At 40.3% G+C, this 19,982-nt stretch overlaps 1 protein-coding gene across 1 annotated transcript in view; it reads left to right on the forward strand.

Annotated features, from left to right (window-relative positions):
- Positions 1-19,982, forward strand: part of LOC109470575 (FRAS1-related extracellular matrix protein 2-like) — a 28,892-nt gene that overhangs the window by 135 nt on the left and 8,775 nt on the right. Inside the window, exons 2-9 of the mRNA XM_019769540.1 lie at positions 325-471; positions 932-1,162; positions 1,585-1,710; positions 7,066-7,232; positions 7,618-7,702; positions 18,315-18,464; positions 18,778-18,987; positions 19,428-19,625. Coding sequence (XP_019625099.1) covers positions 325-471; positions 932-1,162; positions 1,585-1,710; positions 7,066-7,232; positions 7,618-7,702; positions 18,315-18,464; positions 18,778-18,987; positions 19,428-19,625 — 1,314 coding nt within the window. The remainder of the gene's footprint in view (positions 1-324; positions 472-931; positions 1,163-1,584; positions 1,711-7,065; positions 7,233-7,617; positions 7,703-18,314; positions 18,465-18,777; positions 18,988-19,427; positions 19,626-19,982) is intronic.

Here is a 19,982-nt window from a genome sequence, read left to right on the forward strand (position 1 = left end):
AACATGGAACAGAATGTGTGGGACAGACTAGTTATTGGCTTGACTTGTGTATGACTGAGCAGTTTGTGCTTGTGCCTGAGAGCTTTGACAGCTTAATGCTTCTTTACTAATGAGAAAAGTAGAAGAAATCATAACCATATTGTAAAGTGATTTGTGATTTGACGCATAAATCTGTATAGTATACATATAGTATACGGTTGCAATTCAATTTTCACATGCTACAACCATGTACAAATGTACCAATGTATTAGCAATGTACAGGTACTGTTCTGAAATAAACCATTGATCAATTGATTGATCAATATTTGTTTGATTGATCCACAGGTGGGAACGCCCTGCCTAACCAGGTGTTCCGGCTGAACTGGTGCTGGATCTCTGTGGAGAAGGACCAGTACACCGTGGACGAGAACACCAAGTACCTGGTGGTCAACCTCAACAGGAGAGGATACCTGGGGGAGACAGCCTTCGTCAGTAAGTCACACTCTTTATTGTGTTTATGAAACAAGTTTGAACAGCTATTTCCAACTCAAGAAATTGGACTTACCCAAATTTACAGATTTACTCCAGTCTTTGTCAAGGAATGAGCAATCTATTTGTAGTGTTGTTGCCTACAAATTCAAAAGGATCCAACACTGTTAATTACCTATAAGCAGCAGTAGTTAGTTGATGGGAGAGAACAGTAGTTGCTTATAGGTTAGACACTCTGCCATGGAGTGCCCCACGACTGTAAACTGGGTTAAGGGACCATGGTACAAGGTAGGTAACAGTAGTGCTAATTGTCAACTGTGTGCGTACAGCACCCAATTTGACTTGTATAAACACTCTAACTTTACGTTGAAATTTTTTTGTGTACAGTTTATGTTCGTTACCAAATCAGGAATGTTCTAGAGTCATTATGCATCAATTTAATCCCTTTTTTTACTCTTTCTAGCCATCAACACAGAAGATGGCACAGCTGAGAAAGGCGAGGACTTCACCAGTCGTGCGAACAGGCAGGTCCAGTTCAACCCGGGACAGACCAGCGGCAAGCTGAAGATCCGCATCATGAAGGACGACACGTTCGAGCGGTCGGAAACCTTCACCATCGTGCTGTCAGAGCCCTTCATGGGGGTCCTGGAGTACCCGGACAGAGCCGTGGTGGAGATCACGGATGGGTCGGATGGTCAGTCTGTCTTTGTATTTTTATTTTATTCACATAGATTTGTGAGGATTGGACAGAAAGCATGTGATGTGCTTATAAGGATCCTTTGCTCATGAAACAGAAACATAAATACAGGTTGGGGTAACAAATACAAAACGTAGTGGACATGAAATTAAAAAAAAAAGATTTTTATACTTCTATCTGCAATATGTTGCTCTGCCACTGTGTATACATGTATTTGGAGAGGAGGAGACGTAAACATATATGTAGGTATAGATATTGGCATGCAACATATTTGGTCAAAACAAAATGGGCTATCAATACATAAACGTTTTTAGAGAAAGACTCTTCTATTGTTGCGTAACCAGAATCTAACAGCACAGCAAAAAAGTTTACCAAAGCTAATTAAGAAGATACTTTACTCATGACATTTATTTATACAGAGTCCACAGTGTACATCCCAGATGAGAAGTATGTTGTGGAGGAAGATATTGGAGAGCTGCTCATCCCAATCAAGAGAAAGGGAGACATCAGCAAGGAACTGATGGTGGTGTGCTCTACAAAACCAGGTACGGAACAGCTTGAACAAAGGGCATCAGGCTGCCTTTTCTTGCTGTCTGGTAATTAACCTTTCCCCTGAAGTGCCCAGTGCATTGTAGCATTGTAAACTGTTACCAAAAGGCTTTGTTTGTTTTGATGACCTGCGAAAAGTCAATATTTATCCTCGGTATCACCTTTACCCGGACAACTTGTCACCTGCCTATTGTTCCCCTGCCTGCATTGGTTGAAGCCAGCAGTTCCCACGATAAAATGAGTCAAGCATAATAAGCGGGAACATCGGTGGCATGACCTCCACACTTTGTCCCCATCGTGTTTAGTCTAAGTGATACTTCTCCATGGAAAGGTGTTATTTATTTTTCATCCTTTGTTTGCTTTGCCATGTTTCCAAGGTCACTATCAAGTTTCAAAGACACCTTGTGCACTCGTTTATAACAACACAAGACAGACAGTAATTAATGAGTTTAGTACACAGAAGGACAGGTGTCTGCCCAGGTATAGTTGTTGAAGATACAGTTCTGTGTATAAACAAGAAAACTGTATAGCTCAAAAATGACTAATAAAGAAAATTTTCAGCTAACATTTAGCATCATGGGAAGTTACAAGGCTAAAAAAAATCTTCTTTGTCTCTTGAGAGTGTGCCAAGCCTTCCTTAAGGGTCTCCTGCTTGTTTGATCAACACGCCTTAAATTTTATGAAAAGAGCAACAAATAGAGGCTTAGACAAAACATACAGTTCACTTGTGGCCCAAAGGGGGAACTGTCAAACCTACAGACTTTAGGGTAATGAAGAATAAAGAGAACCTAAAGCTGTTTTGCCACATTTACCATTATCCAATTGTGGTGCAATATTGTGGACCCTTAAAATCTAGCTCTTCGGGCTAACATTTTTTGTGTACTCAATCATACAATACATTACAGTGTTAGATAAACCTGACATGATTACATTAAATCAATCAGAGTAAGAGGAAAGTTTTGAACCAGAGGATGAAGTTTTCTTCTTCCTGTCTTGGTTTCTAGTGACCTACATTAGAGTTTCTTGGCAAACTTCCAGAAGCGACTAGCTGTCAAAGAACTTCCTTTAGCTTAGGATGCAATCTCTCTAGCTTGTTTGTTAAGTACCACCTTCCAAATCACTTAAGTGGCAAAAGTTCTCTTGTTTCAGCAAATCAAATATTGGATTCAACTTGGGAGGTAGTGTATAGACTTTCAAAAAAGTTCAATAAATCAGAAGGTCTGAAAAGCCACCCTAATGATAAGAGCCCAGGCATATCAGTTGTGCTTTGAAGAAGAATTGTGCAATAGTTGCCAAGAAAAACATGGTACTGAGGGTAAAAAAGTCAAGACCCAACAAATCCCAGAGAGCCCACTTAAAGAAGGCAGTAAAATTTTGAAAGACTGTGTTGTAAGGCACACTCCTCCCTCCAACTGCAATATTACTGGAACCCATTTGTGGTGCGCTAGCTGAAGACAACTCCCAGCTGTCTCATTTTAATTATTGTCCAATTATCAAGTCTACTAAGTTTCCCTGTAATAAAGATCCACTCTCTGGGTGTTTTAAAACAAATTTGGACCTGATTATTTTTGACCTAGTTAATTTTCGGGTCAGTGGACAATGTTACTGCTCTATGTAAATGACTACTTGAACCGATGAGAAAAAAATGTTTGCATCATTGTTTATCATCTCTGTGTCCAGGTTTTGGGCATTCTAAACAAAATTAATGTTTTGTCTAATGGCTTTGTTCAAATCGTCTGCAGTGTTGGGATTACTCTGAATGCGTCAAATGCTTTCTTGGAGAGGCTGTTAGCTTAGCATGTATAGAATGTATCTAATGCCATGCATCTTAAATGCCTGTAATCTCAACACTGTGAAGAATTTTAACAAATCAACTTGGCAGAAAGTGTGCCAAAATTGTGTACTGGAGCAATTGCCATGTTGAGTTATTGTAGCAAACACGGAAATGCAGTGTTTACCTTGTAGAAAAAACATGTACCTTGTGGGAAGAGACCGAGGATAGTGTTGGCTGATTGACAGTGATTTGCAGGCTGATGTACAGTACTACCACACACTAAATCCAGCATCACCGACTAAGTGGAGATGGCTGTGTCCTGTAACCGCCAAGTGGTCAGATTTCTGGCAGGGAGTTTGTCCTTCACTGGAAGTCAGCCAGACAAAACTTGAGCTTGAGTTTGTTCCAGCGACCCTGGGACTTTTAATTGGGTCGGTGGTGTACTGAAGGTCTTTTGAGTGATTTACACTGAAGTGGAGAAATTACCTTCAGACAGTGTTGTTTCAAACAAATTGTGGAAATCATGGCAACCAATGATTACGAGTTTCAAATTTCACTGCAATTTGAAATTTATCACTTTATTCAAGTACATCGTATTCTTAACATCATTTCATGGACAGGTACAGCATTATGAAATGATATTAGATGATACATCAATGAGTCACATATTATAACTGACCTTTATCAACTGAACAGGACTACAGTTGACAGTGAAAGAAAAAAGTTTTATCTTGACCTATTTCAAGAAGGGAGGTACAAAAGTGTATGGTACTGTACTTTATGGCTATTTGACTGTCTGGTCTTCAGACCAGCCGGCCTGCAATTTGTCTCACATAAACTACCCTCATTGGAAGGTGTACAATTTCCAAAGCAAGTTTTAGCAACTCTAACTAAGCCTAACTGTACTCCAACTATGACAGAAATGCAAGACTGATTTCTGAAAAATCCACATAGAAACAAACATACATGCAGGTTAAGTGTTCTAGTGACATTTTTATAATGTCCAACAATCATGCTATTGAAAAACAATTTGGCCTTTCATAGAAGTTAAAACAAACTTCAAACACGCTTTATTTTCCTCGTGGGAACCATGTCATTGCAGCACCTAAGGTTGCTGACTGATAGCATGAGTAGTGGTGAGCCACTTCCTCTCAATGTTAACTCCCTACCCTAGTCGTAAGTTATTCAACAAAGAGACAAAGGCCAGAGTCCTGCTGTTGTATACCGTTTGTTTGGGAAAAGAACAAACTGGTACTTCGGCTCCCAGAACTGTTTGTTTGAGACTTTGAAGTCTGTTGAGTGATGTGGTTTTTTGGACTGACAAAAATGTGCTGAACACTGAAACACTGTAAGCATGGAAATGTCTGGACCATACATGTGGGCCAACTGTGGGAAAATACGTCACATAATTTATGGTAGTTGTCTTTATTCATTCTTCCAAGTAGTTACATAGGAACTATAAAACAAATTAAGGCAGCTGACATTTTTTTCTTTGAATGTTTAGAAAGTGGAGTCTGAACAATGGTCCAATTTTTTTATCCATCATACATGTACAAGTCAAACAATATGTCTACAAGATATATTAAATGGGCCATTCAACTACAATCTATTTATAAATGTGAGGTTTTCAAGTTGTGACGTTGAAAAGATGGTGGGTCTCAAATTAGCCCCCTTCCTTTCCCTTCATTGGACTTCTCACTCAGACTAGTTAAATTGACTGGTTCTATGGAGAGAAATAAAATACCTTGAAAGGGCAACAAGTGCGTGATGGCATGCAGAGATATCACATGCATTCCAGCACTTGCCTTAACCTCAACCCACCCTACAGCAGTTATACTAAACTGATCACCGCTAAAAAGCCAAAACAAATCACGTAGGCAATCAGTCCAATCTGACTCCTTTGACTTTGAAGGTGAGTGCAGGTGTCACTAGGCCCCTAAAATAAATCAAAGCTGACACCTGGAGCATAACCAGCATGCCTCAGATTGGGAGCTAAACACAGAGCTATTGTTAGACAGTTTTCCCCATCTCCATGCAAGGTTAGCCTGGAGGGCAGTTTTCAGTTTTTAGGTAGAATAACCGGATTAGTAACTCATAGGACCCTGCGGAACCTTGTCAGTTGTGATGGGAAATAATACTTTTGTGCTGATCCCAAATGCTGTGTCTGTGTGTGGGGCAGAGCAGGAAGGGGCTTGCAAAGTTCATCCAAGTTCATCAAAATAATTGTTAAATGTTGTTTCATAACTGCATGGGTGTTACTGGGTGAGGGCAGGGAATGTCATTAGTTTGCACCTGTTTAAAAAAGTCTTAAGGAAGAAATGAACACAACAAAACAAGCTGTGTTGGATAGATGTGGGAGGGAAGGTCTGACGAAAGAGGCAGCAGATCAAGAGCGTATTGTGAATGAAGTAGAAGCAATATGTGCTCTCCCAATGGCTTAATCAAACTTAATATCGTAAAAACCTTTATTTGTTCTTAGTTTCAAGTCATCTTTGGAATTCATGCAACAAGTGCCGTACTGAATACTTCTGCCAAAATTCTGCATTGGATGGAAATTTGATGACATACAATGTAGTTAAGATGTACCCATGATGTGGGGCATTATAGTTTACTGTTTCCGTGAAACACAAACCTGTTACAGTGTATCACGTTTTATGAAACAGACCACAGCCTGCGCCATGTTATGAGTTAATTGGGCTGTTGTCCCTGCCCCCTAACCTGCAGTGGAATAACTTGGGATGATGTTACCAGCAGTAAATTTTGCAATTATACAAGGAAAGATTGTAATCAGCCTTGATTTTGTTTATGATGGCCTCCTGACTTGAGTGAGGAGTTGCATACTAGGTTTCAAATTATGTCAGAGAAAAGATTCCAGACATTATCCAAGGTGTCAACTACATGTGTTCCACATGTACCACTGATAAACTCTAAGACTTATAACTCTACATTGTGCATTTTATCTATTTGAACATTACAGGAAGAATCTGAAATATATGACATTAATGTACGTATAATTGACTTTAAACTGCTCCATACTAAGGGTTAGATTTGCTCAGGAACAGAAGAAGGTCAACAGGAAGTTGGGTTGAATTAGCACCAGCTGACTCCAGAGATGTTAGAGATACACATTTCCCTCCTTATCTTCAGAGAAAGCTTCTGCAACATATCCAAAAACCATTCCCTCTGCCAAAAAATTAACAGGAAATTATGATGGAGTGCTTATTCCTGTAAGGGCTTTACCCTTTCTGATACGGTATATCCTGAACACAAGCATGTTACATGTCTTGGTTGTGGAGTTAGGCATGAGGAAGGGTGCACAGGTGACTGGTTTGTTACAATGTACCTTGCCTTTTAAAACCTCTCCTCCCACAAAAGATAAGTTACAATAGATGTGTCCCTCCCTCCAGCTGCCAAGAATAGTTTTGGAACTTTCTGTCTGCATTAAACCTGAACATAATGGATGCTATACATTCTACCTGTCCTCCTTGCCATGACCAGTGAAAGGTTAGCTTTTCAGTAAACTAAAGCAGAGGAATTTTTCCTGCATCTGAAACCTGTTTTCTGCCCCTTCCCACAGACACAGCTACAGGCACCACCCCCACCACGGTCCTGTCCTACTCTGACTACATCAGTCGTCCCGAGGACCACAACTCCGTCATCAGGTTCGACCAGGGCGAGGACGAGAAGCCGTGTCGTATCGTCATCATCGACGATTCGCTGTACGAGGAGCAGGAAACCTTCCAGGTCAGTAAACTTACCATCTCTTTAGATGTTTTTCCCTCTGGCTGTGTGGTACCTTTCAGACACTGATTTCAAGATATGAGTACTTGAATCCATGATAAACCTCCTTGATTTGACATAATTTGTATTTAGCCTTTCAACTAACCTACACTGTTCTCAGTACTGTACAAATGATAGCTGGTGTAATGAACTTAAAAATGACACACTTTGATGTTTTGTAACATTTTGATGCAAAGTGGGATTGAAACTGAAATTGAAGGAACAAGCACTTCTTTGTTCTCTCTTTAAATTGCTTAGTAGGGTTGAACCTCTCAGAAAATAGAGAAGCATTTTCACAAATCCTTGTTCATAAATAAAAGCATCATATTTTACATTTATCATCCTACAGGTGGTTCTGAGCATGCCCATGGGTGGTCGGATTGGGGAGGAGTTTAGTGCAACTGAGGTCGTGATCGCTCCTGATGATGATGACGGTAAGACTTCACCCTTTAGCCTCACAGATGGAACACGTGATAGACATTTGAGATATAGCTGACATCTCCAGTTGGGTGGCTTGGCCTTTGAGCATTCCCCTCATATGATACATAACCTTTGTTAGGTCATGAAAGGTTTAGGACATCAGACAAGAACAAAAACTTTCTCAGTCATCACCAGGATGCTTGGATAGCCTGCACGAGATAGGTTGTTCAAGGTTTGTTTTCTCAGACTTATGATTGAGCCATGCATTTCCTTTGTGGGATTTGTCCAGGTTTGGTCACTGACAGGGGCCACATGTTCCACAGGTGCTCTGCCATTGTTTTACACAAATGTGATGAGGTCATCGATCAGTTTTTAACACCAGATTTTGTAGGTTTGAGATGCACTTTCCGTTTACTAGCTTTTTCAGCAATCAGTTAAAGCAACTGAATTAGTCATTATTGTCCAGGTTTTAAGGACGGAAAATTGCTTTTAAATGTCTTTGAGTGCCACACATAAGTCTGTCTGAATGGCAGATGCCAATAATGATGCTATGGAAATCCCTCTAACACCCTTAATCCAACAGATCAGGACTTGACATCCGATTTGGATCTATGATTGTCATATCTCTGTCTATATATGGTGCAGCGTGAAAAGTCACGACCCTTAAAACTCCCCAATTATTTCCAATCATTCAACATTCCCGCTTTGACCCATCACAATTTCTGGTCTGAATTGAAATTTGCCAGTTCAAAAATTGCTTGTCTAGACTTGGAAGACTTTAGGGATATCCCAGTCTTTCCTTGCTGAAGTCCAACATCTGGAGCTTGTTGGTACTTGAATGGTTATGAGTCCCCCTGCAGAAATACTGTTATGTAATCCAAGAGGTGCAGGATTTGTACTTGAGTCTGGGGAAAGCCCTTCCTACAACACCAGAGGACACCTAACATCAAACAGCTTGCTTCAGGACCAAAGTGTTGCACCTGTAGAAAATGTGTCAACTCAGTTGCCGGTCAAGGATCAAAAAGATCAGCCAGGTGTCACTTTCTGTATTGCAAAGTTGTAAGACGTATTTTGTGAACAGTGATAATCTTTAAACCACAAGTAATTCCTTGATACATTTGCCTTAAAGTATTTTTTTTAATTTCCTGAATGTTTGAAGAAACTGCAATTAAAACAGTACAACATTACTTCCCTGGAGAATAAGAAAAGCCATGTTTGTAATTTGTATCTCTAAAACTGGCTAGAAAGAGTTATTGCCTGAAGGGCGCTCAGGTACAAATTTTGCCCCCCATATGGACACATTTTCCCGATCTGTCATCCTGCCTGAACCCCAGGACTCACCTTTCCCACCTCTGTCCTCCCAATATTTATCCAATCCAGGTAATATTTATCCAATCAGAGCACTTCCTGTGGGTGACCCCAGGGTGGTTTATACAGACAGGCATGTGTGGTGCAGACACGAGTGACCCTTAGCCTGACTTTCCTCACAAAGTGAACCTCTGCAACGATGAGAACTCACTTGCTGTACCTCTCATTGTCTGAAGCAAAAATTCAAATAACTGCCAACTAACGACACAAACATGACTGTAAACTATTGCATTGGGAAATGTTTAGGAGTTTTGTCCTAGTGTTTTGGAGAAATTTATTTATGCTATGTGCAGTGACCAGGAAGGACTTTGTAGTTATTTCTAGCAAAAATCCCTTGGCTCAATCAAAATATGTCTCATATAGTATATCAAATTGCAAAATTCAAAATACTAGTAGATATTGGAGGACATATTAGTAGGGAATAGTTGACATCACTCAAAAGGTTTTGGATCAAGGATTAGACCAGTTGTGTGTTATGGAGTCCTTGTAGGCAACAAACACTTTGTGGTCATGTTGACATTGCCAAGATTTACACAACATAGCCAGCTGTGAACTTCAGACCACCTGATTTATCATTGTGGAAATGGTACAAAAGTTCTAGTAGTTGGAATTAAGGTGCTGGTTTCTTTGACTGGATGCAATGAATGGATCTTTCTCCCTGCTGCCTAACCCTGTAACAACCGAGGTAGTACAATTTAGCACCAAAAGGCCAGTCTTCAAGGAGTACCAGGAAAGTCAGATTGATAACAACTTTTAACTTTAAAGTTTTAGTAAGACTTAGTCATTAGTAATTTCATCCAAAGATTGTGTCTTTTTTTAATTGCATTCATCCCAAAATGTTTGAATGCCAGCAATCATTTAATTAAAGCATATAGAACTGATTCTGTAATAATAAACACATGTCAGCTCTTGGCATCTCTCAAATCACAGCTTAGACTGAGGAGACTCTGTATAAGAAAGATTATCCTCTGTTTCCTGTGTGCATCCTTAGGTCTTCCTTGGCTTTGCATTCCACCCACTTAAGACAGCAGCATCACTTTCACTTACCTTCACTGCTTCAATTCAATTAATGGATGTTTGTTGCTTTGAAATTCCCAAGGTCACTTGTGCTTATTACCTTGAAAGTCGTCTTGATAGTTATGAACAAAAACAGTTCAGAACTGCTGTTCAAATTGCAACGTTGAACTTTTTTCCAGTCGAAGAATTGTCTAGACAAACTTTAGGGAATGTTTGGTGAAATAATAAACATTCTTTTCAAATTGTGTTATGGTCACTCCAGTCTTGGGTCTTGAGGTGCGTTAAGTTCACTGCTGTGTGTTTGGCAGAAAACAGCTGGATGAAGACTGTAGCTATGTGTGGGGGGCTATTTGCTGTTTAAAATGGCAATACAAAATGTTTATAGCAAAATTTCTAAGTGTATAATTGTGCAGTAAGTCATTTGTTCTGATATAGAGAGGCTGCTTGCATATGAAGCTGGTAGACAACACCAAAGTTAGACTGGTAGAACAATTCAGATTTATAAAAAACTAAGGTTTTTCTTAAAAAGTAATGATATAAAACCAATTACCACTGAAGAGTATATCTGTACTCTCTTCACTAAAAAGAAACTATATTATAACAAGAGTTTTATAAGTATAATACAAAATCTTTCCTAAAAAATGTCTGACACCTCTCTTTACATATGGTGTGTGTTTGCCACACCTACATGTATGATTGTTTATACATACATATATCAAATTGCAGCCACTCTGTAAGGTGTCAATGTTAAAGGAAACATTTACAATATTTTGGCAAAAGGGCAACAAACACAAAAGAGGTGTGACATCACCTGTGTGTGCTATGGAACATGCCCAAGACACAAGTACCTGAAATTGGAGATCTTGTTTGAAAAACTCTTTTCTAGCTGCCAACAGGTTCTAATACAATAACATGCACATGGATATAAAATGGAGGGTTATCTCTTATGTTATTGTGAAAAAACATATTTCATTTGTGAATCTAAACACCTGTTAGATGTCCTCATCTAAGGTCCTGGGATTGTGTATATTTCCGGTTGTATTCAGGGTCACTGGTTCATGCTCCATGTAATGTCCTTCATAAAGAATTTTTCAAATGTACACAAAGTTCTCCCACCCAAACCTGGGCACCATGTGTCCTCTATCTGACCTTGTGAGGTGAAGACAGTAAGCAAAATACCTTTCCCTGGTCCAGGAGTTAAAGAAAGAACAGTTGATAAGGACTGGTTTGAAACATTGAACCCATAACTGGAAGACACCCCCCATGAAAAAATGGCATCTGGAAAGGATATGGCATATGGTTCATTCAAGAAAACAAGAAGGTGTGGTATAGAAAAAAGATACTTTCCAATCTTCGTTTTCTGTAGGCCTCTCACTAAAGCTTTGGTATGTACACGTATGTATATTATACACCTTACTGTGTACATTCCTATCTTCACTCCCATTGAGAATGTTTTAATTGTAAATTCAGCTCTGGTGTAGTGAGGAATAACGAACATCAGAACCTGTTTAAGCTGAAACCTTCCAGATGAGAACACGGAAAGTCAGCCTTTCCCACCAGACTCTGGGAAGCAAAACTCTTCACTTAGAAATATAGCAGTGAGACAAGATAGATACATTACAGGACTGTACAAGTACTTCAGAATGCTGTCAGACATATCTGCTAGTAAAGTTGATTACAGAGATCAGTAGTAGTCTTAAGAATTTGCCAAGTTCAACTGATTTCTGCTTGCTGCATGTTGGATTTTTTTGGCCGCAAAAGGAACTTACATCGTCATTCTGCCCTGTGATAGACCTTATGTTAAAAATGAACATGTCAAAGGAACACCGGTGCATTAAGGATGACATAAGACAACTTAATGACAACTGAGTTGAGGTTAACAATTTTGCAGCACCCTATCAATTCTTAACTCTGGGGAAGTCAAAACAGCTGCAAAATTGCCTTTCAACATTGATATTTTACGAGGCATATGAAAGGCACATATTACTCCCACCTAGAGCAATCCCAAAGTCATCAGCAGTGTTTGGGGAGGGAGTTGTATTGAGAACAGGCCTCCCTCACACTAGCTTATCTGCAGTCTGGATCAACATGCCATTCTTATCTCCAAGTTTATATAGAAGAGGCAGGCAACTTATAAGGGAAGGGCAGGGTAAAATTCAACCACTGTTTCACCATCTTAATACTTGGAATTGCCAGAAAAATTACACATTGTCAAACAAATTACAGCAGTCACCTTTGGTGGTTGTTGTTTATTAAAGATGATGGCAAACAGTTAATTCTAGGAAGGCCCAGTATGTTTGTGGGTCAACAGACAACAGATCAGGTTCTCTATCTCTCCAGACTGACCAGGGAATGGGTCCATTTTAGTTGCCAATAGCGGGGCAAACTGCTCATAAATGGAACCGCACACATTTATGACTGAAAGGCAAGAACCTCTAGAGGTATCCCATGAAGTGTCAACAGTGTCAGACAAAATCTATCTTTAACTCATACTATATAGATCATCTGTATACCCAAAGGAAAGCTAGAATTATGATTGATATACACATAGAAACAACCCAAAGTTGCTGATGATAGGCAGTTGCAGGTCAGTTCATCTCCTTATCAACCCACCTGTTAATACTACCCAGGTAGTACTGTGCAGGAATTTCACTGTTTGGTATGGGTCTTGAACCAGTCTTCCGGATTGTATAATCCTGTAGCAATACATAACATGCTCATGTTTATTTTTGGCTCAAAAGGACCAACTTTGTCAAGTCTAGAAAGTTGTAGTCTACCCCAGTCAGATTACTAGTGGTATACCAGCTAACAAAGAATGTAAGCTAAAAAGTATTAGCTTGCTGATAAGTCGTGTTTTCAAGGTTTGCTTGTAGTGTTGTAGAACATCAAAGACTTGATACTTGCTCCTGCTGCTATATTTGTCCTAACTTGTGGAACAGTTTATCATCAGGAGTTGTTGATGTCTGTCTGTCCATGAGTTTGAGTTGGTTGGACTGACCATCTGATAAAGCACATAGCAGTGCTGGCAGTGATAATGGCTTCTGATGTGGAGTTGGAAGTGATATCAGTGGACATCTGTAGCGTGCACACGACTCTTTTGGTGCTGGAGGGCAGGGCCAGTCTAGTTTCATTACTTGGTTGTTGGACTTGTTGAAAATAATAAGGCATTAAAAACAGAATCTAGGCACGACAGTAAGCATGCACAGTTGCCAGAAAGTGTTTATAATACTGACCATGCTTTGATTGCATGGTTCACGCAAACCATCATGGTTGACCAGCTAGAATTCGAAAGCTTAGCGGTTCAAGTGAAAGTTTGAAAGAGGAAAACCCACACTCGACGTAGTCAAGCATGTTTAGACCAAAATACAACCTGCCTCCAACATCATGCGGACGGTGTTTACAACAAGATATCTTCTATTGTACATCTGCCACTATGACAACAATCTCAAAGTCTTCAAGCACTGGGATCAAAACATTAACATAGTTGGGAAACTGTCTCTAAAAATTGTTAATCTGTGGGTGTTTCTTGAGTTTAAACAGTTTACCTAATGGAATTATGTGGGAAATGTTTAACAAAAACATGTATACAAACATAGAGATTTCTAAAAGATGCCAGGACTGGTGATACACAGCCTCCACCCTGACAGAAGACTCTTCAGATTTGAGCAGTTAAGATATCGCCATCTCCTTTTAATATCTGCCACCCTTAATGTTGATTCTAAGTAATTGTTTGTTTGCAAGTGTGTTTACATGTTGACGTCCCCTAAGAGTTGGTCAGTAGACACCCTGACTGCCACTGGCTCCAGTAGACTGGGCCTGACAGGAAACGTGGGCTCTCCTGTGTTGTGATAGAGGAGAGTGGAGGGTGCTTGAAATTTTCTGTCTTCAATTGACCAAGTGGACTTCTGTCAGGGCTGCATGCTTGACCTAATTCCTTTGTCCATACATGAAGGCTTGGTCAAGTTAGTTTCGTAGATTCTGGATATTGGAAAAAAAAGGAATGCATATTATTTGTGCATAATAGCTACATTTGTAAGAAGTGAACTGATAACATTAACTTCAAGTGGGAATACCTGAAATACCTGTTAGTAGGAACACAGGTTCTTAGCAAAAAATCTGCTTTGCCTCCTTGTATTCTTATCCTGGTGCTGAACAGTCCCTCTTTGTGATTGTAACTTGTAATGTTAACCCACTGACATTGATTCCTTAGATACAAGTACATCAAAGGTCTTTCAAGTCCATCAAACTCAGAAACGTCACAGTGATTAGTTCAGCCTGTGAAGGAAGGAGGAAGGTGACAGCCAAGGCCTCCTTTCCTGTTTAAGAAACTGTCACTTAAGATCTGTCACTAAAGAAAGTGTCACAGATAACCCTTCACTGATTTCTTCAAAAGGTTTGAGATCTTGTGCCGCACAGGCATCAGTATACCTGACTCGTTAGTGCCATTAACACAGTTAACGTATCTTCTTTGTTTGAGGTTTGCTTATTACACAATTTGATTGCTCAATGGGAAGAAGGCAAACCAGTATTATCTCCCGGTTGTTTGTGCCATCAGTGGTACTTCATCTTCCATTCTGTGGAAGGTCAGACGTGTCACTTTTATCACTTGACCCACATCACAGGCTACTACAGGTCATGTATGGTTCACATGCTGGAGATACAAGGAAAACGTTTCGCTTGTCCTTGTGAAACTATTTTGGGCACCACAGATGTACCAACCTTGTAGATAGAATGTCACCATTGCCAAGATAAAAACAATCAAAGTAGAAAAGCTCCTTGTCCTTTGGACCTGGTCTTTCAGAAGGCTTGAATTTTTGTCAAGCTAGACAAGTCTGTAAGGATGGGTGCAGCACCACCATTTGACTATGTGGAGAACTGCAGAAATTAGTCCAAAAGATCGGAGGACTGGTCACTCAACACATTGTGTTCACCTTTGTGGATTTAAGAAGATCAAAAGCACCTACAATTTAGATACTTGAAAACAAGTATTGTGGTGATTGTAATGCATACTTTCGGGTACATAATTGCCCAAGAAAAGGTTTTATATTCCACTAATGAAATACAGAGGAGTCGATATCCGTTGAGGAATTCGGATCATGTTGAGAATTATCTGCGCTGAAGTGTGGGTGATATTGTGTCTGGGTAGGGCCTTTGGTGGGTCCTGTTTGATTACGTTGTATCAACGTTTCCTCCTCAGTTTGTTACAATGTATCCGTGTGGGCAGGTAAACACAGACAGGTGTGACTGTTAGAGCACACCTGCCGACCAGGGGGCCACCTGTTGAGTGATAACATGAATGCAGGTATAGCTGGTAACAATGGGAGAGAGACGTCCTTGGCTTAGAAGCTGAGCAGTGGCTTGTAACAGTGACTTTGATGGATTAAAAGCAAATAGTAAAGACTTGATATTGGCTGGCTGTGATACAATGGTCAGCGTGAATAAGCAAACATATTATGACAGACATAAGGGGCTAAAGGAGTTGATACAGAAGAGAAGAAATTAAGATGAGGTGGAAGTTACACAAAGATATTTGCACAAGGGCAGGAGGCCATGGCCATTAGGAAATGTTACATTTAAGGCAAATAAATACATGGCTGGTGTCTGTATTAAAGGTTGCTGCTTTGCCCAACTAGCTGTTCTTCTCTTGAACTGTAAACAGAGGGTATTCTGGTGCTCTTACTGTTCACATTCCAATTGTAGGTACCCAACATGAGATCCCATATGGATGATAATATGAACTATGTCCATATGTATTCAGAATTTCAGCATTGTGGATAAAAAGAGATTGTACATAGTATTTCCAGAATATATAAAAGTATAATAAAACACCTGTAACTTAAACTGTTATATGCAATATTGGGCTGTCTGGAGTCGGTTCAGCAGCAGTGGTCAAAAAAGGACCTCTAGCAATTTGGATGGGCACTGCAGGTAGCAATGCTTTCGAAGCAAAATGTTACTTTGAACCAAAGGCAACTCTTTCAAGTTACGGTATGTTGCTTCAGAAAATAGCTGGGCCTTTGACACATTTGACATCCTGGCCTTCACCCAGGCCCAACCATTTTTAAGGTGGCCCTTTTGATATTTGACTATGGCTGAATCTATTAACCTACGGGCATGTCAGGCTGCCTATAACATTTTTGAGTTGACCCTTCACATGCCCCTGGCCAGAGAGATATGTGGCTAATTTCACAGCTTTGAACTTCACCCCAGGAAGCTAAGTACTTTCGTATAAATCAATCAGAAACGTTCCACTGATGTGACAGAAGGGCTAGCTTTATGAGAACGCATGAGAGAAATGTTAAAAAGTGACTTCTAAATTCCCAATAGCTTTCCAAATTTTAAGTGACCAGTATCAGTTCTTGACAGGGTTTATGCCCTTTGAACTAAGGAACACTTTTAGTTCATATTGTCCCAATGAAGTCAAGTAATAGAGATCTACCTCCGATATCAAGTTCATGTAGGACATTTTTTATGGTGACCTTCATCACTCTAACGTCTACCCTACTTCCTCCCCTGGTAGGTGAGCTTGACACCGGAATTGACTTTTAATTAAACCCAGTGGGGCTACAAAACTGGCTGTGTGCTGACATGTCAAATCTCATGCTGTCAGGCCACGCGATTATGTTCTTTGTTCAATGTCTGTAGCAATTAGAGAACCTCTAGTCAGCACATTGTGATAGCAGAGGGATCTTTGATCCCCATATACAGGGCGTGCTTGCATCTTGGTAATCCCTGTTGAAGTTTTCAGGGGACTGGAAATTCCAAAGCCAAGCATAACAAGTATGTCATCTGTAGATTTAGTTTAGTCTGGGTTGCATGTTAGGTTCATATCCCTGTAACGCAAGGTTACCAGTTTACGTGCAGGACCAGTTTACGGTCAGTTAGTGACACGGCCACGCTTCGAGGTGTACCAGCCAAAAATCAATGGTCGTGAGCAACAAAGAATAACATGAATATGATCCTTATATGTGTCTTTTATTTATTCACCGGATGGGAATAAGTTTGCATTCAGCGAAACAGCAGAGTATCTTCCGATATGACGGGACAGCAAGGTAACATGGCCTTGGACGCATGTTGTGTTTTTCACATAATACAATACTCAACATGTCGTCGATTTTTTAAAATCCCAAGAATGCTAGGAAATTGTAACGATAGCTGGCATCAAACCTGGCTTTCTTATTTCAATCATCCATGGTGTTGTGAGGTATGAAACTTTCAAACACCTTGAAATAAACAAGCAAAAGTACAGTGGCAGTTCTCGCCGACTAGCGTTTTTTCGAACGCCATTTTGATCATCATCATCGTTGCATCAGGTGACGTCACGGTTTTAAACTGCAGAAAGGTACGTAAAAGTCGCACTGTGGCGCTGTTGCACATTAATTTATGCAAAAATGCCAAAATGGCTTCCTGCGTCCGTAGCGAAAAGTTTGCTCGGGTTTTCACGACGTTCCGTTGTGTCTGGAGGGGCATAGACGCTTGTTATCTATTGCAACGGTTTAATGGAACATCTTGGGCCATTATGTCACGTTCTACTAAGGGAAAAATGCAGGTCCAGCCTCATTTAGCACCACAGCGCTACTGCATGCGACAGTGGGCTACACACTGACATTTTACCGTGGTTTGTTGTTGACCACTTCGGTATTTTTTTGCAGAAAGTGTTTGTTTATGTGCGCTTATACGTAGAGCACTACAAGGACAAAGGTCCAAGTGACCGTTAATTGGTCACCCTAGAGCAATTCTCCACTGTTAACTACTAAATAAATAAAAGCTGGCACGGCACAAAAAACGCAGGGAAGAAATGACACGGCACACACTTTTATAACCGACGAACTACTGTTTCTTCACAAGGGTTAAATATTTAGTTCTGCCCATACATTTTCACAAAAAATGGAATTTTCCATAATTCGACCGTAAACTGGTAACCTTGCGTTACTACTATGTAGATGTACATGTAGAATGTAGCTGATCCCTGGTAATTATAACAAATCCATCAACATGACTTTGATACTTTCCATGCCAGTATCATATGGTACAATGTATATGGCTGGTACAAATATTGTAGGAAAAATTCTTTTGTCCCCAGCAGTAAATTTAACGTAAACTTTTAATTTGCATTATATTGAACCTACATGTAGCAAAGGAGGTTGCTGTCCTCCAGTTTTCTCAACCATACCTTACTGACAAGTGTGTGTGTGTGTGTGTGTTTGTTTGTAAGTTAATATGTTCTTCCTTTCTCCCCAGAACCTGTGTTCTACTTCAGTGAGGAGGAGTACCGTGTGGATGAGAGTGATGGGTATGTGGAGGTGCAGGTGTGGAGGACGGGTACTGACCTCACCAAGACAGCCTCCGTCACTGTCCGCTCACGCAAGACCAGCCAGCAGTCCGCTGAATGTAAGCAACACATTACATGAGTTTCCTTTGGTGTCTAAGAAGTTTGCAATGTCATTGTTCTATTGTTCAATCCTGTTTGTCCTATCGAAATTTGGTATGGTTTAAAGGGTAAAAGCAGACACTCACATTCACTGCCCAGTTTATCATCTGTTGTTCCCCGTCATCCTAGGGTACATGGAGACATGCTTGCACACTGATGCTGAGGCTTGATGGCAGCCTGCTAGAATCCACATGTATTTCTGGTTGCTCTTTCTTCATAAATCGCACAAATCTTTGTTAAATATTAATATCATGTGAATATTTTTTCCCACAGCTGGCCAGGACTATGTGGGTATCAGTAAGAACCTGGACTTCCCTCCCGGAGTGACGATGCAGACTGTACGCATCACCATCCTGGACGACCTGGGACAGCCGGTGCTGGAGGGACCAGAGACCTTTGACCTGGTGCTGAGGATGCCCATGAACGCTGCGCTGGGAGAGCCCAGCAGGACGACTGTGGTCATCAACGACTCCGTGTCAGACTGTGAGTACCTTGTATGTTTCCAATATGCTCTAGGTTAGTTTCTCTATGAAGGGAAAAAAATAAGATGTGCTGTAGTTGTTTTTCTCTTTGAAGAGATAAATACTATTATACATGTATGTAATCCATGTATTTGCTTCGCTTTCTGTTTCATCTTCTTTTTTCTTGGTATCATATAATTGGCATCTGATCAAGAAATTCCATATGATATTATCCCAATCTATTTCAAGTAAGAGAAGATGATTAAATGAGAATGAGAATATTGACAACTGCTTGTCATGTTTGCCTAGCGCCTATGGTCATCTAAACAGTTAGGCTGCAGTAATCTCTGCTGTAGGCGTCACTGCCAAGTAGATATACTACATCATATCAGGAATCCTTGTCAGGTCATAAAGTCATAATAAAGCTTTAACCAACATTTGACGTGTTTCTTCTCTGCCCAGTGCCGATGATGTCCTTTGCGCAGCCTGTGTATGATGCAGAGGAGAGTGATGGGCAGGTGACGGTGATGGTGGTGAGGACCGGCGACGTGAGCCACGCCTCCACTGTCAGGTGTTACACACGGCAGCACACCGCTCAGGTCATGATGGACTACGACGAGAGACCTAACACTGACGACTCCATCATCACGTTCGAGGCTGGTGAGTATTGTTTGTCTGTACAATCCAAGAGTAGACGGGTCCATGTCAACCGAAAATTTGGGGTAAGTCCCAATTCTATTTCTAGTGTTGGAAGTTAAAGTTTAGTCTTTATTTCATAATCCTGTGATATGTTAACCATTTAATCGAGTACTATTGTGTCTTTAGCTTTCTTGATTTGAAAGGCAGTCATAATCTTCATATTATGTGAATGACAAGTTGATTTTGATGTCTCTAGCTGGTGAGTGATGAAGATGCTTTATGTACAATGAAATGTAATCTGTGCCTCAATGAAGCACATAACCTCAGATGTATTCAGTATACAACATGTCAGTGAAGTATACTAAATGGCAAGTTTTA

The sequence above is a fragment of the Branchiostoma belcheri genome, unplaced genomic scaffold, assembly GCF_001625305.1.
Source record: "Branchiostoma belcheri isolate BF01 breed outbred unplaced genomic scaffold, Haploidv18h27 scaffold23, whole genome shotgun sequence".
NCBI lineage: Eukaryota > Metazoa > Chordata > Leptocardii > Amphioxiformes > Branchiostomatidae > Branchiostoma > Branchiostoma belcheri.